Source organism: Eucalyptus grandis, chromosome 1 (genome assembly GCF_016545825.1).
Source record: "Eucalyptus grandis isolate ANBG69807.140 chromosome 1, ASM1654582v1, whole genome shotgun sequence".
Lineage (NCBI taxonomy): Eukaryota > Viridiplantae > Streptophyta > Magnoliopsida > Myrtales > Myrtaceae > Eucalyptus > Eucalyptus grandis.
In genome coordinates, this window is record NC_052612.1 from 16,733,907 (window position 1) to 16,758,288 (window position 24,382).

At 41.8% G+C, this 24,382-nt stretch overlaps 2 protein-coding genes and 1 long non-coding RNA gene across 11 annotated transcripts; 1 reads left to right on the forward strand and 2 right to left on the reverse strand.

Moving 5' to 3' along the window:
• Nucleotides 1–110: 110 nt before the first annotated feature.
• On the reverse strand, nucleotides 111–3,385 carry LOC104435872. Of its 2 annotated transcripts, none has more exons than XR_005549739.1 (3): nucleotides 3,038–3,385; nucleotides 1,355–1,405; nucleotides 111–757 (listed from the first exon to the last, which is right to left on the reverse strand). It is a non-coding gene; the product is annotated as an uncharacterized LOC104435872 (long non-coding RNA). The 2 variants fall into 2 exon arrangements; XR_005549740.1 differs by having other exon boundaries at nucleotides 111–1,269.
• A 13,112-nt stretch (nucleotides 3,386–16,497) lies between these two features.
• Nucleotides 16,498–17,681, reverse strand: LOC120295745 (jacalin-related lectin 3-like). The gene is made up of 3 exons (XM_039317237.1): nucleotides 17,655–17,681; nucleotides 17,150–17,563; nucleotides 16,498–16,527 (listed from the first exon to the last, which is right to left on the reverse strand). The coding sequence occupies exons 1-3, from the start codon at nucleotides 17,679–17,681 to the stop codon at nucleotides 16,498–16,500; spliced, it is 471 nt and encodes a 156-aa protein (XP_039173171.1).
• A 245-nt stretch (nucleotides 17,682–17,926) lies between these two features.
• LOC104443680 (ATP-dependent DNA helicase SRS2-like protein At4g25120) lies at nucleotides 17,927–23,490 on the forward strand. 8 transcript variants are annotated; one of them, XR_005548309.1, is made up of 9 exons: nucleotides 17,927–18,057; nucleotides 18,185–18,388; nucleotides 19,420–19,484; nucleotides 19,556–19,634; nucleotides 19,818–19,895; nucleotides 20,199–20,297; nucleotides 20,423–20,461; nucleotides 22,242–22,573; nucleotides 22,788–23,490. XR_005548309.1 is itself a non-coding variant. In XM_039306421.1 (8 exons), exons 1-6 carry the CDS (start codon nucleotides 18,397–18,399, stop codon nucleotides 20,908–20,910), a joined length of 555 nt encoding a protein of 184 aa, XP_039162355.1. In that variant the 5' UTR covers nucleotides 18,150–18,396; the 3' UTR covers nucleotides 20,911–21,203; nucleotides 21,281–21,505; nucleotides 21,589–21,729. The 8 variants fall into 8 exon arrangements, 4 of the variants coding, with proteins under 4 accessions (XP_039162355.1, XP_039162358.1, XP_039162366.1 ...); XR_005548310.1 differs by lacking the exon at nucleotides 17,927–18,057 and having other exon boundaries at nucleotides 18,150–18,660; XR_005548308.1 differs by lacking the exon at nucleotides 17,927–18,057 and having other exon boundaries at nucleotides 18,150–18,388.
• The last annotated feature ends 892 nt before the right edge of the window (nucleotides 23,491–24,382 follow it).

Here is a 24,382-nt window from a genome sequence, read left to right on the forward strand (position 1 = left end):
AAGAGATTTATGCACACGCAAAGTAGCCCCTGTGAAAAATATTGCATCTCAATCAGCATGTTATTGGACAAATTGGCCATCTTTCTTGGTTCGACTCTTGCGAACTCATCGTCTCATGAAAGGCAGTACTCACATTATCAAAACATGCCAGTACCTTCTTCAGAAACACACAGAACTCCAAAAGAAAAGTAAACCCCTCGAATATTTTTGCGAGTGCATGTAGAACCAACCTTGGTAACAAGAACTTCCTTGAAGAATTCTTCTAAAGAAATCCTATGAGCAAAAGAAAAAAACATAAACTAAACCATTCAATCGCAGTATACAAAATAGTCATCTTTATCCACTCTTTCTGTAGATGACCCATAGCAAAAGACCTCGCATTTCTTCTTGTCAAATATGTGGTTACGCCTCTTCATCATCCTCAACCAGAATCCTCTTGCACGCTTTGTAGCACGTGAAGGATATCCCAGCAGCAGGCACCAACTTCATGCAACTAGGGCGTAAACCTCCATATAGACCTCCAACCCCTTTCTGCTCAAGTATGCTCGCAAGAGCATGAACCACGTTTTTGTACACCTGCCTACCACCGACTGCTCCCACTTGCATATGCTTCCGAGCTACCTCCAAGAGGATATGTGCATATTGTTGAGCTCATACCAGCACAGGCACCTGCAACTAAGGAGGCAGGAAGGGGAAGCTTTGGCTGTTCCCCAGGTTTATGCAACAACTGTTTGTTGACAATATCATAAGCAAATAGCTGCAATACACAGGACCAAAAATTCAATTGATAATTGAAAGATTGTAGAAGCTGGAGAGATTAAACCCGGCAACAAGAATACAAGGAACCAAGAAAAATCTTGGGCATAGTTAAATGTCAAGTTCCTAATAGTAGATCTCCTCAAACTGCATGCCTACCACATAATGATTATGCTCAGAATTATACTCTATCACTTCAAAGACATCATTATTATCCACCTTAAACTTGATATGAGCGAGACAGCTAAATCCAACTTCAAACTTCTCAAATTTCTTTTCTTCATTGGATGAGCTGACTGAATACCCCTCACAATTGCACACAAAAGTCTGTTGAGTTATTTTTCCTTTAGTATTTCTAACCAAATTACTCTTCCTCACTCCAAATCCTTTACTAATTGCATAGGCCACATACTTATTATATGCTTCAAGTTCATTCGAAAAAACCATTCCAATTGCAAACTCAAAGTCTTTTTCAATATCACACATTACATGTACAAGATGGGAAGTTTCAAGCTGCAATTAAAAGAACAAAATATAATTATCCCACTTTTACTTAAGAAAACAATATATGTTTTGAATAATACAAGTAAAAAATTACCTCCGATTCAGCCATCTAATAAATTTACACGTGTAACACCAAATGCTTGACCTGTTAAAGAGGAACATGCGATCAGCCATAATTTTTCATTAATTCAAAGTAAAAATTCTTCAAAACTATGCAACATAAGTTCCAAATTGATCAAATACATCGAGAAAAATGATTTCTTTTGTTTTACTGTTTGAAAATGACTTGATAGTCGACATCATGTTTATCATTTTTGTTATTTTAATTTGCACAGTTTTGTCTTAAGACAATAATTCAATCTTGAACATATGAAGTAATGAAAAATTAGCACTTAAACTATAGAAGGTGTCCAATCTTTCTTGACAATAAACAACAATACTTGAATTTTCACTTTTTTTTTCGACATCCATCAAGAAAAAAATTCCCAAGAGATGAGAGCAGCTTCCCCATGCTTCGTTTGGTACGCTTGACAGGTTGGACAGGTTCTATAGAATGATTGCTTCAACCAGTCGCAAAGTCATGTTAAGCTAATTTAGACGAACTTCAAAAACTGAAGATTCATATCTTTGGACAATGTCATCTCACAGCATTATGTGATGAACTATTATTTCTCACAGCATTTTATGATGAACTATTATTTATCATGACAATGAAAATGAAAAATATTAACTTGAAGGCCATTCTTACAGAACAGAACAAGTGTCAAGTGGTCTTGGGTCACCTCGATGTGGGTCCACTACTATTTCTTGCATGTGAAGTTGATGTATTGAAATACCATTATTACCAAATCAGTACACAAGAAGGTGATGGTCTCAAAAGTTCATTACTTGATAGGTTTCACATGCACTGAGAGATATGAAGTGCCAAACCTACCTAACACTTTACATCAGTTTCAATGCCACCGAGTCATTATCATTTCCAACTGAACTATGAGAACTAAGAAAAATGTTTAGCCTACATGTAAACAGCTGCATTAAAGGGGACACAAATGATCATTAAAGATGTCCATGCATCAAGAAGCCCCTGGTTTCTAAAAGTATTAAGGAAGCAGAATATAAGAAACAAGATGTACAGATAAAGAGTTCAGGAAGTCACTAGCCTGATGGAATTTACATATTCAAAGTGTGATAGGAAACACTACTGCTAAACAAATCGGGCAACGTTCTGCACATAGGAGAATAAGAAAAAGGCTGGTTCAATTTAAGAGACCAAGAAAGTTTTCTCCCTGTAGTATATGTTATTTTGCAGTAAAACATGGCAAAAGCAGTTCACATGCATAAAGAATCAACAGAAAATGTCCTCTGGAATGACTATGCTAGTTCTATTACAAAAGGAGAAAAAAATGAGAATCAACAAATTGGTATTCAAGAAAAGGAGGAAGTGATTGAAGTCAATCTCCCAGCAGTTTGCATAGTTTTCAATAATCTCCCAGGAAACAGGGGGAATGAGACTTTTCACTATGGACTACCAAAAAAAAAAAAAAAAAAAAAAAAAAAGAGGCTTTTCCCTGTCTTCTCCTCCCTCAAGAACAGCCAGGTGATCTTTTGCTCGTAAAGAAAGCAATTATACCAGGCCCCTAAGCATTTTGCATCACTACATGACCAATGAGACCGAGAAGGAGCATATCAAACTGCATTTGTTACTTTAATGGAAAACAATCTAATATGTGAATGATTCCTTCCCACCAAAATCACTGTATTCCCTTGTGACTTTTACCTGAACCAAAGCACTGGCGGGATCGTGATGCGAGCGGAACTGGAGATCAACATGCCGGCGGGTGTGAGACGGTCGGGCACCAACGTTCCAGCGTGCAAGACAAGCCGGTGTCGGATCTGGAGCTGGAGGGGGGGCGCGGTAGTTCGCCGGTCACGCGGTGGTTCGCCGCGAAGAGAGGGAGGGCAGATAGAGAAGAGCGGGATCGTGAGGCTGGCGGGTGTGAGGCGGTCGGGCACCAACGTTCCAGCGTACAAGACAAGCCGGTGTCGAATCTGGAGCCGGAGGGGCGCGGTGGTTCGCGGTCACGCGGTGGTTCGCCGCGAAGAGAGGGAGGGCAGACAGAGAAGAGCAGGGACGGACGAGTCGGGGCCGATCCGAGCCGGAGGGGTGGCGCGGTGGTTCGCCGGTCGGAAAAAGCGAGGGAGGGCAGAGAGAGGGAGGTTGCACGCCGGTCGGTTGCTCGCGGTCGTCTCGCCGGTATCCTCCTCGTTCATCGGTTGCTCGCAGTGGTTCGCCGGCCGGAAAGAGGGAGGGCGAGAGGAAGGTCGCACGCCGGTCGGTCGCTGCGGTCGTCTCGCCGGTATCCTCCTGGTTTGTCGTTGCTCGCGGTGGTTCGCCGGTCGGAAAAGCGAGGGGCACGAGAGAGAGTTCGTCGGGAGTTCGTTCGGGAGAGAGAGCGAGTGTAGAGAGAGACGCAAGGAAAGAACTGAAAACCCTAGCTACAGTACAGAAAAATTTTCAAAATGGCGCCTGAAATCGTGGGTCCCACGAGACACGTGTCGCGCTGCGACCGCCTTCTTGTTTGACACGCTGGAGCATAAGACGTACCCAATATTTTCTCATGAACCCGTCTCCCTCAAAAGCTTGGGAGCTCGGTCTACGCGCTGGAGAAAATTCTCGGTGGACCTGGTCCCACCTTCCTCCCGAGTCAAACTCTTGCCTCCCCTTTCTCTCATCATTAATTGCCGCGTTCAAAATCGCCTCTCTCCCCCTTTCAAAATCGTCTCTCTCTCTTCGTTGATTGTTCCGTCTTCTCCATCAAGCCGCGCGAAGCCCCCTCTCTCTCTCTCTCTCTTTTATAAGTCTCTCCCTCCCAAGAGCTCGCCAATCACATCCCAATCACATCCTGAGTTCAGATCAGCCGCCTTCGACACGTCGTCTCCACCATCGCTTCTAAGAGGCGCTCTCTCTCTCTCTCTCTCTCTCTTAAGAGCCCCACCGATCGCAATTACTCGGTCCCGTGCTCTGACCGCCCACCCTGCCGTCGCCTCTGCCGGGGATATATATTTATTTATTTCTAATGCTGTTACTTCGATTTGGCAAAAACTCCGACCGACAAAGGTTTGCTCGCGATCAGTCAGTTAATTCGCAAATTGAGCTATGCACCTACGAAGAGGCAGGTGGAGGTTGTTGAGCTTGGGCAACAAAACACAGGCGTGGACCATGTTTCCCTATATGATAGTGGTCGAGGAGGACTACGAGAAGATGACTTGGCTATCCATTATAATTTTGGTGGAATATTATGAACCGCAGATTAAAGATTTTACAGTCTCCTAAGATAAATTATGCTCTCCAAATAATTTACGAGCTGGCAATTATATAGGCCAGTAGAAAATTACGATCCATCAAATAATTTACTATCAATAGAAAAGAAAATTACAGTACACTTAGGCAAATTACTATTTCTTTTGAAATTTTAACAAATCATGGAACCTATAGGGCTTATGATGATAAATGGGATATTGCATCTCGTGAAGAAAAATTGTGAAATGATACATAACAAATAAATAACTTCTAGTGAGAAAAATTATAAATACTACAGGATAATTACAATTAATCAAGTTGGATTGCTCGTGTTTTTCTCCTATGGGACTGTAAAAGGACCCGATACATGACCTTTTGGCTCTCATTTATTATTGAAGCATTAGGCTCACATTTCGGTCTAACATATAAGATGCCTCATTTTAAGTATATTCTAATTCATTACTCAACTTGTGGGCCCTCCTCAATTCTTAATCGGATCACTAGAAAATTTGCAGTATCTTTACAAAAATGCAGTGACAAGTGAACACATACTAAGAGATATTTCGTTGTATATACAAATTATTTAGTAACAATGTTAATCTGATGAAGAAATTACTACTTAAAGTGGTTTTCTTTTGTATGAAACCTAAAAGTGATATTTGTTTGTCCGTCCTTATCGACTACTACGCACTTCCATTTATAACTTTATCTTTGAAACTTAAATAAATTTGACTTACAAAAAAGTTATCATACATAATTCTATGTATCAATATCTGAATATTTGAAAGGTTGTCAGTGAAACAAAAGTCAAAGCATGAGTTCTGCAATGTTAAAAAATTAAAGGTTAAAAATATAAGTTACTGTATAAAGAATGTGGTTATAAGTTCTCATATGCGAAAGTAAATTAGAATATGGTGTAGGAAGGGAGTTATTAATGTTGCTTATTAAGTGCCTTTCTTACAAAATGAAGTCACGTTTGTAGATGGAACTGGTGTACTTGTACATGCTTTGCAAGGTTCTATATTTCAATTTTTTTTTTAAACCAAAACTCCTCTACTCAAACACCATCAACTTATACGAACATATAATTTCCTTTCAATGTTACAGCAATGACTATAACCGTGAAATTCAAACAATCGAAAATAATAACATGCAGAGTCAATATGTTTCGTTTATTATACGATCAAATGTTGTAGGTTCCATTGTCTCACATATAATTTCACTTTACACTTATAAAATATCTTATATGTCCTATTTCACTAACATGAATTTATCATGCCCAATTTTTCTTTTTAGTTTGACACCACTATTTTTTTTCAATTTTAATCAATCATCATTCTTTAACTAAGTAAAATTAACTCTAGCATTGTGTTTAACTACATTTTGTATATGCTTGAAACAAAGTGATTTTGTGTTATAATATTGATTCATAACATAATGTGTATAGTATAATCCATTATACTATAATCGATTATTTTTCCTTATACTTGATATATTGTTTCACATGGCGTCAACTTTGTTTTGCTACAAATTCTATTACAATCCCAAAATCAATTTCTCTCTAATTTGTATTCTTTTTACCACTTGAAATGCCGTGCCTAATTCGAGTTTATTTTCTTTCTACCACATAATTTATTTTTTTTGGTAAAAGGTAAGAAATATATTAAGGAAGGGCCAAATGTACAAAAGATCTTACACCAGGAACTTGCACTCCAAATGTAGGAACAAAAGAAGTGGAAGGGTGACAAGATGTAAAAGCCGCAAAAGACGGCACAAACACTACATCAACAAGACCAAACGAAGCACGGCTAGGTCAACCGGCTACCAAACAGAACAAATGCGAGGAGGAGGCCACCGTCAGATCGAACTACCTACGGGTCCCCAATGAAAATAATCGGGTCTAGGCCCCAACTTCTCTGCAACCTTCTGTTTCTGAAATTATCTTCGACGTTCCTGAAGGTGATAGCCTTGTCTCGGACCACTTTGAAGAGGTGGTTCTTCATGGCCGGAACCGAGAGAGGCTGGTCTCTAAAGATGATGTTATTCCTGTTTTTCCAAATGATATGACAAAGCGCGCCAAAGGAAAAACGGGCTATGCACTTGTAGAAATCTTTACCCATCAAATAGGTAGCTACCCATCGGAAGTTCTCCCCCCAAGTTCTATTACGCCAAGGTAAATTGCATCTGGAAGCTCAAAAGAAAGCAACGCTAGCTGTGACACAGCAATAAAAAAAAAAGAAGGTGATCAACAGAGTTGGGCATATTCTTGCAAAACGCACAAAAGCACTTCCAATTATACCATAGGACAGAAGGAGATCCTGGGTTGGAAGCCTGCGCTTGGCCATGAGCCAAAGATTGAGCTGATATCGAGGCACTATGGCGTTGTCCCACATGAAAGAGTACCAATGGACCCGCGTCCTCTTCTTCCCGATGAAGTTCCACGCCGATGCCATAGTGAACTGGCCCGAAGAGCTTTCACGCCAGCAGCAACGATCCAGGACACCCACCAGGACCGGAAGAGGATGACCCCACGATTCAAGCACCATCCTGAGAGCTTGGCCAGCATCTGAGAAGAGGTCAGCAACACAGGCTTGCCTGAGAGCCCCGAGCCGTAGATAAGAGAATCTGAGAAGATCGGAGTTCAAGGGCCCTCTAGGGTGCCAATTGTCAAACCAAAGAGAGGTTGTTTGGCTATCGCCAATTTTCCAGTAGAAGGCCATCCTGAAATCCCTTCTTAGGTTCAACAAGTTCTTCTAGGCCCAGGATCCAGATGTTGGCTTCCTAGCAACCCAAAAGTTCTTGTTTTTTAAGAAAGTAGAATGAACCCATCTACACCACATCACTTCCTTGTTGGAGAACAATAGCCAGATATGCTTTAGTATGACGGCTTTATTGCAATCTTGGAGCCTCCTGATACCTAGTCCTCCTTCATCTTTTGGAAGGCAAACTTCATCCCAGGCTACCTTAGCACCACCCCTGCCTAGGTCCGGACCTTTCCATAGGAATTGTCTAAATATTTTCTCTATTTGGTCCACCACAGCTATAGGTAAAACAAAAACACTAGCCCAGTAGGCTTGTATAGCATGAAGAACTGACCTGATAAGCTGAATCCGACCAGCAAGAGAGAGGAATTGGTGGGTCCAAGACTGAACCCTTGCAGTGATACGGTTGACCAGGGTACAACAGTCTGCTTTGCTGATCCTCGAAGTGATAATGGGAACCCCCATGTACCAAACTGGCAAGCTTCCTTCTTGAAAGCCCAACTCCAAGAGAATATTATTCCTTAAGGAGGGATCGCCAACCACGAAAGAAATTTCACTCTTGCACGGGTTAGGACAAAGGCCACTCCAAGAAGAAAAGGTATAAAGACCTTCCTTAAGGAGAGCCACCATAGGAAGATGAGCCTCACAAAAAAGGAAGACATCGTCCACACAAAAGAGATGTGAAAGACCCACTGCCTTGCACCTCCAGAAGAACTTGAAATCAGGCCTCGAAGAGTACCTAAGAATGATCCCTGAAAGCACTTCCATAACCATAGTGAAAAGGTAAGGAGAGATGGGATCACCTTGGCGGAGACCTCGACCGTTCGCAAAGAACCCGTGGAGCTCTCCATTCAAAGCAATTGAAAATTTAGGTGTGCGTACACAAGTCATAATAAGTCGAGTCACAGATTGCGGGAAGCCAAAGGCCAGCAACACACTTTCGAGGAAGTCCCAATCCACAATATCATAGGCTTTCCTGAAGTCCACCTTTATCGCACATTTAGGGAGATAAGGCTCAAGGTGGAAGCTAGAGAACAGCTCCTGAGCCAGCAAGATATTGTCCCTGATCCGTCTACCTTTACATAAGCAGTCTGAAAAGGGCCTATCGTGCTCTTTAAAGCTAGGGCCACCCGATTAGCTAGCACCTTTGTAATACACTTGTAAATAGTGTTGCAGCAGGCGATAGGCCTATAATCCTCCACAGAAGTGGCGTTGAGCACTTTAGGAACCATCACCAAGATGGTATTGTTAATCTCCCTCAAGAGTTTTCCGGAGGTGAAAAAATTCATCACTGCAGCCGTTACTAAAGGACTAACCGTGTCCCAGTTTTCTTTGAAGAACTCCGCTGTGAAACCATCCGGCCCGGGAGCCTTTCCCCTAGGTAAGGAGAAGATAGTGTCCCGGATCTCCAACTCTGTAATCGGCCGAGCAAGGAGCGCAGCCTGATCAACCGAGAGTGGATGGTGGATAACCTCCCTCAAGTCCTCTAGCGAAGGTCTAACAAGCTCCCCTTGCAGCGCCAAGAGGTCCTCAAAGAATTGTACAAATCGCTGTTGCACCAGCCATGGCTCAGTCACCAGGTTCCTCGAAGAGTCAAGGACGGAAAGGACTCTGTTCCTTAAATGTCATTTGTTGACATATTGGTAGAAGAACTTGGTATTATGGTCTCCCAACCTGAGCCATCTGACCCTGGACTTCTGCCTGAAGAATAACTCCTCCGAGGAGCGCAACTTTGCAAAGATACGTATTTGGTTCTTTTCCACCTCAGCAAGGTCAGCAGAAAAGGGATTTAGCTACAAGTCTGCTTGAGTGGCCTCCAACATCTTCCGCGCATCAAGAGTTCTGGCAAAGATATTAGAGAAGGAATCTCTACTGAGCTGCTTGAGCCGACATTTAAGAGCCTTGAGCTTAGACACAAGCCTATACATAGGAACACCACCCCCTGGCACATCGCACACTTGCGAGACAATCTCATTGAACTCCGGGTGCTTCATCCAGAAGTCAAAGAACTTGAAGGGCTTCCTCCAATAAGTCGGATTAGCACCTTCACCACCATAGGTGAGTGATCCGAGATTCCCGGCGCTAGGAAGGAGGCTTCCGAGTAAGAGAGATCCAGGCTCCACTTGGCATTCACTAGAACCCTGTCAATCTTTCTTGCTTTCCTAGAAGGCCCTGAAGACGTAGTCCAAGTATATCTAAAACCAACGAACCTCAAGTCTTCCAGCTCGGCTTGCTCCAAGCACTGTCCAAACTCATCAAAACAAGGGAGCAAATCTTCGGAGCCACCAACACGGTCCGATGGATCCTTAATAGCATTGAAATCCCCCAAGACAAGCCAAGGAGTGTCCCGGAGATGGATGCTTCTAAGAATGATATCCTCCCAAAGAGGTCTCCTCAGCGAAAAAGAGTGTTCTCCATAAATAAAAGAAACACAGCAAGCCACCCCAGAGACCAGGCTCTCAAAGTTCCCATGAACCGCCTGCTTGGTAACTGAGAAGGCTTCAAACTTAACCCTCACGGGGTCCCAACCAACCCAAATTCTACCCCTGGGGGAGAAGTCATAGTTTGCAATCCAACACCAATCCCTCAATAGACCTTCGAAGATGGAGTTGAAGCGATCCTGTGGCACCTTAGTTTCCACCAAACCAATACAGCACAAGTGGTTCGAAATAATGAGGTTACGAATCTCCGCTTGCCTAGTCGGGTTGACAAGGCCTCTAATATTCTAGCATCCTATATACATATGTACAAAAGAGGAAGAGAGTAAGGGTTACCTCCTTTTCGATGGCTTGCAACGGCTCGGAGGGGGAGCCGCTCGAGCCGATGGAGGAGGTGGGACCGGGGAGAGCGCCAAAGGCTTCTCTTGGGTAGTCTCCTCGCTACTCCTAGTCGGAGGAGCCTTCGGCGATAAACAAGGCGAGAGAAGATCATCATCTGAGCTATCTAGGTGGTTGATAGACCCATTCAACTCCGCTCCACTCCCCAGGTCTACATCCGGATGGCTAATGGGGTCTTCCTCCACCGTCGAGTCGGGAGCATCCACCTTGATGAGGGCTCGAAGCCCACTCTGATCCCTCCAGGTAGAGGTTGATGGCAAGCTCTTAAGAGCTGCTGCTGTCTGCTTGAGGGATGGCTCCTCGTCTCCAGAGCGTACCGGATGGGCCAAGCACGTCTCCTTAGGAGGGGGAGATTTCTTCTTCTTTCCCTTGACTTGTTTCCACCCCAATTCAGCCTCATTCAGATCTACCACCAACATCGGAGAAGTCTTGGGGGGGCGGGCCTCCACTGGGGGAGAGGATGGCCTGAACCTGCTGCTGGCCTTGCACCGCCTTCGGACCAGCTAAAGAGGCTGCACAATTGTGCCCAAAGGAGCCACACTTCAAGCATTCCACTGGCTTCCACTCATACTCGATGGCAATGGACCGAGCAACTCCATTTAGTCTTACCTTGGCCGTGGAGAACCTCGGCTGATTAACTTGAAGCTCCACGCAAACTCTTGCGAAAGAGATCTTTTGAGTTTGCTCCATGCGTTGATCAACAAACAAAGGCTTGCCAACAGTACTCGCGATGGCGCTAATTGCCGGGGCTATCCATAGGTCAAGAGGTAGGTTCTTCAAGCGAATCCACATCGGCACTGTGGTTTGCTTCTCCCTCTTCAACTCTAGAAGAGGCTTCCATTGTTGCAAAACGATCGGAACCCTTGCAACTGTTATAGGTCCATCTTCCAAAATCTTCATTCGGAACTCGGGGTTAGGGATGCGGAAGAAAAAGAAGCCCTGGTCATCGGCGAAAACCTCAACAAGCTTTGGTCCCCAACAAAGCTTGAGCGTGTGCTCCGTGAGCTGGAACGGCAAACTCCTTCCTACATAATACCCAACCAGGCACTCATGCCATTTGGGATCCACCGCATCCAGCAATTCTTCAGGGAGATCCACCATAGGGACATCATCCTCAAACGAAGGAGGAACAAAGGTAAGGTCATACCCTTTCGATACAAGCTTTGCAACATTTGCCCACGTCCGGGCAGCCGGGGCCTCTGGTTTCCTCACTTGCTTTTGCGAGGCCTAGGGCCGTTTGGAAACCGACCTCACTCTGCTTCGTCCTCTCGAACGCCTATCACGGACTGCATCCTTGGGACGACCACGGTTTAAGGTCTCCGCTGTTGCAGAAGCCTTGCCCGTGAGCAAGGAGGACTGGGCCTCCTTGTTTCGATTGAGAGGGCTAGAAGCCTTCTCCGTTCCAGCTCTCAACTGGGCCACAATACTTGGCTCACCAACCACAGCAGATGGAGCAGCCATAACTACAGTAATACCCAGCCAGCTAACACCCGAACCCTCTATACAGCAGCCATAAAGAGAAGCGAGAGGCTAACTGGGCTAAGGCAGGCGCTATTGAGACTAAAATTCCTGCTAGAACCTCGGAACAACAGTGGCCAGAGGCTCCAAAGAGCTCGGATGGACTGAACGGACTGACTAGCTCCTACTCGAAGGGATGAAGTACCTCGACCAGGGTCGTAGCACGACGAGCTTGACCGGGAAGGGTGCTGGGACACTGTTGACGCCTTAATTTTATTTAGGCTTATTTTATTAATTAAGTTTTTATTCTGATAAATAAGATAATAAAAAGAAAACGAGCAAAAACAAAAATAAAACAAAATAAAAATGTATGTGGCCAAGACCCACCCCCTTCCCTTTCGCATGACCCTTTAGGCCCACTCTCCTCTTCTTCACCCCTCGGCCCGGCCCCTTTCTCTCTTCTTCTTCTTCCTTCCCTCTCCTTCGCCGCTGCAACTCACGCGCGCGAGGGAAGCCGACGCGCGAAGGACGGCCTACGACTGAGGAGAGTAGGCCGATGTCGGCCGAGAGGGGATAAGATCTCGGCGCCATTAATGCTGAGCGAGCCCCTGAAAGCTCGATGGGACACCTGTTTGGCCGAGCGGAACCGGTGGGCAAGCCGGAGGCCGGCAACCGAGCCCCTCCGTCGACCGGATTTCCTTCGCCTATAAATAGGTGGCTGCAAGTATCGTCGGAGGGCGTGGCGAGCTCGGAGATCTTTCACTGAGAGACATTAGGAAAGATCGAAGGGCGAGCACAGGAAAGAACTCGAGTCGCAAGCTTAGCCCACCCTCCACCAAGAGATTTCGGGGAAGGCCGGCGGCGAGCGACTTCGAGAAGGTCAGATCCGGCCAGTAGAGGCTCGGATTTGGCTTGAGTGAGAGAATCGAGGCCGAGGAAGGTCCGCCGAGATCGGCGCCGATCCGGAGTTTTTGCTCTTGCCGTTGTTGCCGCCGGACGCCGTGCCGCCGTCGTTCGCCCGACCAAGTCCCGACACCGTTGCCTCGAAGGCTTGTTGTCGTGCACCCCCCCTCGAAGCCCGTTGCCGTGATCGATCCGCCGACGCCGCGCCAGATCGGGAAGCCGAGTTGCCGCCATTGTTGCCCCGTCACCGCCACCGTTCACCACCCCATCACAGACAGGTAACGTAGTCGTCGCCATCGTTGGTCGCGTTGTCGCCGTTGCATTCCCCCTCTCGGACAAAGTGTTGCCACCGACCACACCAATGCAACCGCGTTGTCGCTCGTCCTCGCCATCCTCATAAGCGGTTTGTCACCGCCGTCGCCATCATCGCCGCCGTAATGCCTCGGTTTCCCCCTCGGCGCGCGGATTCGCAAACCCTAGGGTTTGCGATTTTCCGGTCATCAAATCGGATCCGAGTCTCGAGAATCGGGTAGGGTTTCGCAAGGCCAAGGGAGGCTGGAAACCGGGTCGTGGAGTCGGAGCCGGGTCGACGAGTCGAGTAGGGTTTCCGCGGTTTTTGGGCAGCGGAAATGGGTCGACAAGTTGGGTAGGGTTTCGCTTTGAACCGGGTCGGCGGGTCGGCCCGATTCTTTCAAAACGGGCTCTTGGGCCACGACACCATTTCAATAAAAAAAAAAAAAAAAATCCCAATCGGGCCCATCCTCATTCGGGTCGCCGGCCGGGTCGGACCAACCCGCGGGTCCAGGCCCGGGTCGGCCCCTTTTTTTTAAATCTTATTTTAAATAATATTTTAAATAAATAAACAATTTATTTTTAAAAAAATCAAAAAAATATTTTATTTTCAAAAATATTTTAATTCCCAGAAAATAAAAAAATAATAAAAATGATAAAAATATTTTATTTTCCAAAAATGTAAAAAAATAAAAAAATATTCCATATTTTCTAAAAATGCCAAAAATCCAAAAAAAACCAAAAATTCATGAAAAAGCAAAAAAAAAAAAAAAAATCAGAAAAAAGCCAAAAAGATTTGTATTTTTCCAAAAAATACCAACAAATCCCAAAAATCCCTTTTGTGTCCAAAAAATTAGAAAAAGACTCAAAAAATGTTTTTCCTCCCAAAAATGCATGGAAAATCCCTCAAACATCCAAAAAGCCTTAGGTTTAAACAAGATTAGGTACCGAAGGGCATTGTGATTAACTAGTGTAATCAAGTCCCCGATCCTAATTTCTCTAGTTGCACAGGAGCGAGTATTTCTCCCGATACTTCGTTTGGGTTTCTAATCGACCCACCCCAAACCGATTAGTGGCGACTCCGTTTTAAAATTAATTTACATGTTAAAAATTTATATTATTAAATTCGTGAATTGGTGGATTTGGGAGAGTCCGGGCTTAATAAATTCAGCCGAGCCATTAGCCTCCTTAGGCGCTCGTACCCGATTGCGGGCGCCAAAAGAAAAAAAAGAGGTCGCGACAGACGCCTCACAACCCCTTCGAGTTAGGCCGGCAACGCACCAGCAGCTGTTCGGAAGCAATGTCGCAGCACAGCGAGGCCGGGACAGAGGGTACAGACGCACCAGCAGTAGATCGGGAGCAGGGCTGTGGCACAGCAGGCTTACCTAAGGGTGCTGGGACACCTAACAACTGCTACGAGAAGGCCGGAGTCGCACCAGCAACCGCACCTCGCGGGATCAAGTAGCGCAACAGCAGGGCGATTCTCGTGATGTAGGGCAGCTCTGATCTCGCCACAGAGAGGAAGAAAACCGAATTCGTTCAGTGAGGAACAAGGGGCTTACCAGAGGAGGTGAACCCCCAAATTTCACGCCAAACGGAGGTCTGGAACGGCCAGATCGAGCAAAGGAAGCCGGTGAGAACCATGTCAGAACGCAGCGGAGGAGAGGGTGATGAACAGTAGAGGGTGATGAACAATACCCTTTCTACCACATAAAATTTCATGCCTAATAAGTTAATTTTACTTATGTTTACAAGAATAATTTTTTTTTCATTCTCACGGAGCTTACTTTTTACAACTTATACTATATATAAGTGTTACTTATTATTTGATTTTCCTAGAATATTTTTCTCTTAAAGTTTTCTTGAGAGAAAACCCTATCACATCATTGTAGTACATATTTTTTACTGCGTGTATAAAATATCATTAGATTGTTTTCCCTCTCACATGATCTCTCTTTAACAGAGAGATTTGATTGTACTAATTTGCTAAGATTTGGACTTGATTGCACTTTTTAAAAGCTTTAGAACTCAATTGTGCTTTGCTACATGTTTTAGGATTATCGGTTCACTTATATAAGAAAAAAATTAAGGAAGGAAATTCAAATAATCAAAAAGACTACTTCAATCATTCAATACATTTGAATGGCTTTGATCTCCATCAGAGATGCTTTCCACGCCCCTTACATTATCATTGTACATTATGTATACAGGTCAATAAATGTTAAAGCCACAAGTCAAGAAACAAAAATGATAGATGACGATGACTACTGTATGATCTACTCTCTTGATGATTGAGATGATGATGCATAATCTGCAAAATAGTAGATTATCTTGCCCATTTCATCATCAAATTAACATATATTAGATGAAATAAGAAAAACAACAACCCACATGCCTTTCATTTTGAGGAAAATTGATTATTTGGATTTTTCTAAAATTAATAGAGGGTATCACTTATAAAAATGATTTAATGGAAAGATTTTCATCATCAACAAAAATATTTAGAAATAGATTGTCATAGATAATGAAAATCTATCGACTAATTTTTATGAATAATACAAATAATTATTTTTATGAACATGTTTTTCAAATTATTAACTTACCGTAAAATAAATGCACGAGTGTTGCAAACAGTATCTCTCGGGCGAGTCATTGGTAGTGCTCTGTCAGGCAAAAAAAAAAAAAACTCATTGTTGGAACAACTATTCTCACAGAGAATAACTGGATTCGGTCCTACCGACCAAAATCTACCTGCAGAAAGTCCATAGATAGTGTTAAAAAAAAAAGTGTTCGATCTATGATGAATTTTTTGAACAAATTCTTTTTCTATAAAAACTTGCTTCCTGTGGATGGTGTCATACCTAAGTTACAAGGTTAGTTGATAAATATCCGTTTCACTGTAATAAATGCTTTATTACACTTTATTCTTAGAGGATACATCAAATAAACCAATTCACGTCCTTGAATTTCTAAGGATGTGTGTGATGATACATATTTACATGTAAACTCAAACATCAATTACAGTGTGCACACAAAGGCGGAGCTTAGCATGTCAACACTCAAAATGTGCTCGAGTGAATCAAGCCATAATCTAGACCTTCCATAAAACCTGAAGATCTTTTTTCCAATTGATGGAAAATAAAAGTACTTCCCAAACTCATCACCAAATGGCCCATAAGTTCTTTCATTGCTCTGAAATGTAAGGGAGTGAACAACAATATGCTTGCAAGAACATGCAGAGTGACAAGAAAATAAAGTCAAGTACTCTCAAGGATAATCGAGTTTAATATGCAAAAAAGAAAAAGAAAAAAAAAAGACAAACATATTTAATCCCAGCCCCACAACCATAGAATCTTATAAATCAACACAAACTAAGCACTTTGGTTGATAAGTTGTATTCGGTTAAACAATGGAAAAGCTTATCAATAATTCTGCTACATCTAGAGCGTAAGGCCTATTTTGGTCCGCCACAGTTATCAAATCATTCATCTATAAAATGAAATGCAATTGCTTTAAAAAAAAATAGCTTTGACAACTCTTTGAGAACAGTTACAAAAACTTAGGAAATTTGTTTTTTTTTTGGTAATAGGTAAGATGTAATATAACTTTTGAACCAAGGTGCTATACAAAAAGCACAGCAACACAACCGACTCCAAGAGAACATACACTCAACTAGATACAAGCGTCAAGATGAGTGGATAGGAGACGGGAAGAGCTGCAAAGAGGAAGAAACAAGCAGCAGAGACAAACGCCAAAAACAAAGCGGCGAGAACAAAAGCAGAGAAGAAAGGCCAAACATTGCGGCCAAAGGGAAAGAAGGGATCCATCCCAAAAAGAGAAACCGACCCACTGAAGAACAGAGGTCAGCCAGCCAAATTGCGGAGTAAGGAAGGCCCAGCAGCAAACGAGCGAGAGAAAGGGGTCTCCCGGGAACTTAGGAAAATTGTTCTCAGACTTAAAAGTCATAAAGTGAAAATACCTTTTAATATTCATTTTTTCCCCTCGGAGACAGTACTTTTCTGAATGTATTGAATGATTTCGTCGTAAATGGAACCCGGGAAGGTTGGAAAAGTTTTCTTGGAAAACCAAAGAGAAGTCCCTTTTATATGATGATATTATATCATGCCCCAACAGTGACTTTCTCAGAGGATAATCCTCATTCAGATCATTTGCCAATCTAAACTCAAAATCTACGGACCACTCTCATGTCTGACTTTCACCTTTACCCTCTATTTATAAAATACTGTCACACTCGTGCATAAACGTGACCTCCAAGCCTTAGCAGCAACACAGAAGTTGCACGCTTATAAGATTAGGTGACTGTCTAAAGGCCATACCTCGAGGGTTAGATGTCCTCCATCTCCACCATGTTTAGGGCCCTGAACCATAGACCCGTTCTTGTCGTACTCAATAGTAATGAAGTCATTAACTAATCCACCCTTTATAATGGTTTTTCTCACACCCATGCTATGTCCATCATCCCATGGACTGCCACCTTGTCCTCCGAATGGCCCAATGGATTTCAAGAGATGATCAGAAATTGGTTCTGGGTAGACTTCTAGCGCATCAAGTTGAACGCCAGACCTTCCGTGAAAGCCAATTATCTTGCTGCATGCCAATATGCAGCTAAAGAACCTTCCTTCTTCCTGTCCATGCCCTCTTATATTGCTTTCGAACGTGAGTGATTGAATAACAGAATAATAATCTTTGATATAACCTGACACTAACTCATGTGGGTAGTCCAAGTTAATCTGCAGAATTAGCATTTAATTGTCATATTAATCTATATCAAAAAATTTCTCAAAAAAAAAAAATCTATATAAAAAATGATAGATAGACTACAATGGCCAAAGCAAACATCGCATCCATGAAACCTAGAAGTTTAAGACTTAGAGTGTGTTTGTTTCACTGAAAGTGTTTTACCGAAAAGTGTTTTCGGATTTTCAGCCGTTTCGTTCGCTAAAAAGGATTTGGTCAACGGAAAAAACTTTCTGGTCAACGTAAATATTACGTATTATTTTAGGAAAACGAATTCCTCCGGCTGAAAAGGGGAAAACACTTTCCCTTTTCATTTTTTTCTCTGGCCTTTCACTTTTCCTCTCTGTACACCGCTCTCGCCGCTCTCTCCCTTCGCTCTTTCACTCTTCTTCAACGACGCGCATCTTCTTCGCCATTGAAGGTCCAGATCTTCTTCTTCATCATCGAAGGTCTGGCTTTTCTTCAACGACGCTCAACACGGTTCCAGGTTCTCTCTCCTCTCCAATTTGAGAATAATCTCAGAATTTTTTTGATCGATGCTTTACATCGTTGAGTTGATGTTGATTCTCTGCGTTTCTGTTGTTTGATTCACGTTTCTGTTCATCTTCTTCAAGCAATTGAAGTGAAACGCCCCTCAAAGCCTCTCTCTCTCGATCCTCTGCGTATTCCAGAAGCTTCTGCTCCGCTGATCGGCGCCGGAATCCGCCGCTCACCTTGCCACATCCAGTGCTCTTCGGATCGTGATGTTCTCGCGCGCTTGAGCTTCGAATCCGTGTGCTCCATCAATAGACTCAAGTTTATTGACTGACAAATTTCAGGTGGCTTAATGACTCCGTTAGCTATGTTAGGTTATCTGCATCTTACAGGGAAGCTAGAGTCGAGAAAAGTATTCCGTCAGTGTATGCACTCATCGTTCTCCTCCAGAGCTCGTTTGAGTCATTTCTAAGGTGTTGATGATTTGCGTGGTTTGGATTTTTGCACAAGTTCGAGGGTACTTGCATAGGGTGGAATCATGTCTTGCAGATGCTGAGTTCTTTTCCAGGGAAATGTGTCTGTATTTGGCATTTACTAGTTCTTTAATTGTTTCGAGGTGAGCTGACTGGTGTTATTTTATTTCGAGGTTGGACTCTTCTTGAGTGCACGTTATGTGTTTATTTGCTCGTGCATGTAGAGTGGTTTGGAGCCTCTGTGCCCTTTAATTAGTTGAATACTACTATCTATCGTAGAGCAGCAATTTGGAGAACATAACCCTTTGTGATGTCAATTGTATCCGGTGTTTTCAAGATGTTCTGCAGAGTCATAGAAGAGAGACCTTGTTTTCAAGAAGTTGTGCAGAGTTAATAGTTTAGCATGTATAGATGTGCTTGTCATAAGTTTATGATCTCACTCGTTATTGTGGTTTTGTTTTCCTGCAAATTGCAGGACTACGGCTTACATGCTACATAGTGCTTTCTAGTTATTTATGACAGTCTTTGGTAGCACTCCATGCCAAAAAATCCTGTCGCTTAGGCTAGCTTTTCTAGTTATTTGTTAAGAGGGTGTAGAGGACTACAACTTACATATTACATTGTGTCTTTTTATTTGATTTTAGGGGGCACATTATATCTGATTATAATAATAACTCGTAGGCTCCAAGTTTCTTAGATAGAAGGATTACAAAATGGGTTTTCCTTTTGTTCTAATGTTGATAAATCTCCTCTTATGAGATGCTATCCATTTATTTTGAATGATCCGTTTTTCATGCTTGATAATGCCATTCTAGGAGTCTATAGCTTCCTTTTGTGATTGTCCCTTCTTCCAACTTTAATTTTTCTTTCATGTTATCTTTTCTGCTATGTATCTTCTTCAGGTTTTGATCTTAAGAAGGAGCAATTAGAGCAACTGGTGATACAGTTGATATTGGATCGAGTGTTGGTAAGAACTTAGATTCTCCTAACCTTTTTAAATTATTTTTGTGAGTTCTAAGTCTTGTTTTGATTGTATAGAAAGAAGAATATCAGCATATAGCTTATGCTACAAATGCTTACGTGACACTTGGACCATTGACAAAGCAAGTTTTGCAAGGTATAAAGATTCTTTCTTCACAGCATGTGTCACTCATTAGTTTTAGTGTTTGCTATTAAAAATATCTTTCTTTCAATAGCTACAGAGGTCTCCAATAAAGGTGGTATATTGCTTTTCCTGGTAAATAAAGATATTGTTTCTCAAATTATGTTTTGGTAATTGCTGTATGATTTTCTCCCGTAGAAGTATCTCCTTGAGCAACGGGCAGTTCTAAATGTGGATGGAGGGAAGCTGCTGAATGAAGACAGCGACCTTAGATCTGTAAGCTTTTTGTCCCTGAGAACCATGATGCAGCATCTTAATCACCTAGTTAGTCACATTTGTCCATAGTGTTGTTTATTTATCTTTTAGAAACTGAAACGGCATAATTACTACAGTAGTTCTTCATGCTTTTTGTCAAAGGTACTGGTGTGTAGACTATATGGAATATTCACCATGAAATTTTCATTTTCTTGTTATTGTTATGGCAGCCATGTTAAAGAAGAAAACTTACATATGAATGTTGGCTCGAGTGTGGTCAATGTATTTAGAGTCCTATTTGGATGGGGTTTCTCTTCTCTGCAGGTTCTTCAGTACCTATTGGATGATGTGTCAAGCTTCTTATCAACTCATGCACGGAGACATGACAATGAAAATTCCATAACATTGACCACTATTCATCAGGTACTTTTCTCAAACATAACAAGTATTCACTAGACTGTGGGATATTTTTTTTTCTTTTTGGTTTTATTTATTGTGAATTCTGATCTTTCTGGTATGAAACTTCTTATGCTTTCTCGCACTTGCAGTCAAAAGGCTTAGAGTGGGACATTGTTTTCATAGTGAAGGTACTTTCTGAGCACTGTGCCCAATCTACTTTGCCTAGTCTTTTATGCTACTGGCCACTTCATATCCCTTTCCTCACTCAATTTATATGTTCCTTCCAGAGTTGATTCTGTTATTGCTGATGTTGCTGCACTAGCCTTCTTAATCCTTTTAACAATTTATTTATTTATTCAATGTTTGCTAGTAAGTATACCCTTAAGATAAAACATCTGTCATAACAGGCTCATAAAATTCTTATTATTGCTTGTAGATGGAAAATAATGATGTTAATGGAGCAATAATGGGTGCAGCTACGTCAATAATGGCAGCTGGTATATTAGTAATGGAGGATGAAGCTTTTGGTTTCAGATACCTAGAGCGCCACGGGGGGAAAGAGATTTTGAGAGAGAGTTATTCATTAATCGCATTTTACATTCGGGAGATACTAATTGTGTCAATCATATACGTATGAGACCACAAGTTTTCTTTGAATTGTGTAGAGTCCTTAGGTCAAATAATCTTTTACATGAAACAGTAAATGTATCAATTAAAGAGCAATTGCTGGTCTTTTGCCATATTTTAGGACATAATGTGAGGTTGAGAGTAATAGGGTCAAGGTTCAATAGGTCCACTGAGACCATTTATCGATACTTTAGAATTGCCTTACAAGCAATTCTAAAATTATACAAGCATGTTATAAGACCACCGGATGGCACTACACCCTCGACAATATCCAAGAGTCGAAGATTTTATCCGTACTTTAAGGTATGTAATATGACAAGTGTCACAAACTTTATTTTTATAGTATGTTGTTACATTTACTTACTTATTGAGTACATTAGGATTGTATTGGAGCTCTTGATGGTACCCATGTCCGTGCATTGGTTCCCTAGAAATTCAAGGAAAATTTCGTGGTTGAAAAGAGAAAACAACACAAAATGTTCTTGCAGCTGTTACTTATGATTTAAAATTCGTTTATGTGTTGGCCGGTTGGGAAGGCACGGCTCATGACTCTCATATTCTTACAAATGCACTTTCAAGGCCTCGAGGAATGAAAATTCCTGAAGGTATAGACTATTCCATATTTTCTATAAAATGTATACCCTATTTTCTTGAAAAATGTTATTGAAACTTTACATAAAATTGGTAGGTAAATACTATCTTGCTGATGCCGGATATGGCATCCAACCGGGAATAATTTCTCCATATCGTGGAGTTCGATATAACAGGAGGGAGTTTAGTGACCACTCACCCGAGAACGAGAAAGAGTTGTTCAATCATCGCCATTCATCTTTACTGTCTACAGTAGAAAGGGCATTTGGGGTCCTAAAAGGCGTTTTCATGTATTAGACAAACCCTTTTGGTCTTTTGATACCAAGTTGATGTGGTCTTAGCATGTTATATTTTACATAACTTCATTATGGGAGTTGACCCTTATGATCCCTTTATGTAAGAACTAAATGTAGAGGTTGAATCTCAAAGTCAAGAAAGAAGATATCAACAAACACAAAGAGAGGAGAGGGAGGAAAACAGAGAGTGGGCAGCAAAAAGAGATAGTATCGCACGTTTAATGTGGGATGACTATAGTAGGCATAGGATGAATGTTTAGTTTTGTATCTTCTTAGAAGTTGTATGATGTTTTTGATGTGACATGAATCACAAAGAAGTTCTTGTAAATGTGAACTTAATTTACTACTCTATATCACTGTGATGTTTCCTTGTCTCAGTAGTCAAATGATGTCTGTTATTGTGTTATTCTTTGTTTATCACAATTTCTTGTGTGGGATATGTTTGATAATGTAGCAATGGACAAGACTAGAGAAGGGAAGTCCAAGCATTTCAGATGGTCAGGACCTATGGAGCGTATGTTTTTAGAGATACTAGTTGATGAGGCTTCCAAAGGGAACAAACCTTCAGCCACCTTTAAACCATCTTCCTTTGTTCGAGTTGCTCAAGCTATAAATGAGAAATTTGGGACTGAATGTGAGCCTAATCATGTGGACAATCATCTTAGAACTATTAAAAACAATTGGACTACCATCCAAAAATTGTGGGTTAAGAGTGGATTTCAGTGGGACCATAACTTGAAGATGATCACAGTTGCTCGGAAGGAAGTTTATGATGAAGAAATAACGGTAATGTGCTTCTCAAATTTCTATATAACTTAATACTCTTAGCATTTGATATCCAAAAATTGTGGGTTAAGTTTATGTACCTTGATATGCTACAATTTGTTATACCCAGGCAACTAAAAATTCATTGATTCAAGAGATTTATTATACATGCAGCTGTTGAGATATGTAGGAATTGGAGGCTGCAATAATTTTGTGTTTTTGTGATTTTTCGTAGCCACATCCTACCCATGAGAAGTACTTGAACAAGAAAATCGAGATGTATGATGAACTTGCTTTGGTGGCTGGAAGAGACATGGCCACAGGATGCTTTGCAAAACAATTTGGAGACATTGACTTACCTTCTTTTGGCAATTCAGACTTCTCAACTGAACTGGATGATGGTAATGACAATACTATGAAAGGAATAGAAGATCCTTCAAGATTTAATAGAAAGCGAAGTCGTGCCACTAACAAGGGTGATAGGTTTGCAATGCTCTCGGAGCAAATTGGAGAGGTTGCTAATGCAATAAAAAAAGATGAGTCAAAATCAATTGGATGTTGCTGAGCTCTATAAAGAAGTGATGGAGGTTGAAGGTTTTGATGAAGCTACCCTTGCACATGTGTTTGATTATCTAGTAGATAATGAGAGAGTTGCAAAAGCATTCATTGTCAAAAGTGTTAAGCTGAAGAAGTTATGGCTCGAAGATTTCTTAAATAGAAGAGAGAGTGGATATTGACAAGCATCTGACTTTCAATGTTTGTTCTTGATACTGTCTAAACATTAGACTTGTTCTTTGGTTACTTGTAGTAGCTATTCAAGTAGCTAAGCATTAGACTTTGAATGTTTGTTCTTGATATTGTCCGAACATTGGAACTTTGGTAACTTGTAGAAGCTATCCAAGTCGCTTTTTGTGGCACAATGTTCTTTGATTACTTGCTGTAGTAGCATAACAATTCAAACAGGTTATCTTCCAGGTAGTAAACCAAATGCTCAAGAGAAATGAACAAATACACGTAGAGGCCATCTTGCAATAAAATGTGACATCTTTATCATTCAAACAGGTTGTCTTCAACGAGTATGGAATATTTGAAGTTCCAAGTCCTTTCAAGTTGTGGGTGACGCAAGAAAGATCGTCTAGTGCATTCTGAACTTTGTGTTTGACAATATCAGTGCTTCTTATTGCTATTGCAAGTTACGGCTTGGCGCTGCACAACTCCCAGCTCTAAAAGAGCTGAGCTTCTCTTACCATAAGCTTAAGCTCGTCATTGAACTCTCTGCTTCAAGCTCTGATATCAAAGTATCCTGTGGGAGAACAGAAAAACTCATGAGGACCCTCCGTGGGGATGTTGCGGAGCAGTAGTTATGTGTGTCCATGGAGAATTGATCAATTTCCTTATCTACAGGACATAGATTCTGGGTATGGTCCTTCGTGGTGTCCATGGGCAATTCAGGATAACTTGCAGAGAGCCGCACGAGAGGCGCATCCATCTAAAGAGAGCCAAATGTATTGAAGTGATTAATGAGATCGTTTTGACTTGCTCTTGTAACCGAAAATCATGTCCATTTTCAGGAAAAAAAAATACGTGTATGAATTCTTGCAAGTTCAAATTCTAGATTTACTAAACTGATCAAGAAAAATCCATTTATAAAGTAACATGAACTCAACAAATTAATTTAGAAGTAAGAGGCACACTATTATCAATTGTTAGATCATTTTTCAAATGCGATCCAAACACCAGAAAATATTTTCAGTCACATATCGCCAAACAAAGGAAAACTAACCATTTTCCTGGAAAATGGTTTCCCGGAAAACATTTTCCAAAAACGTT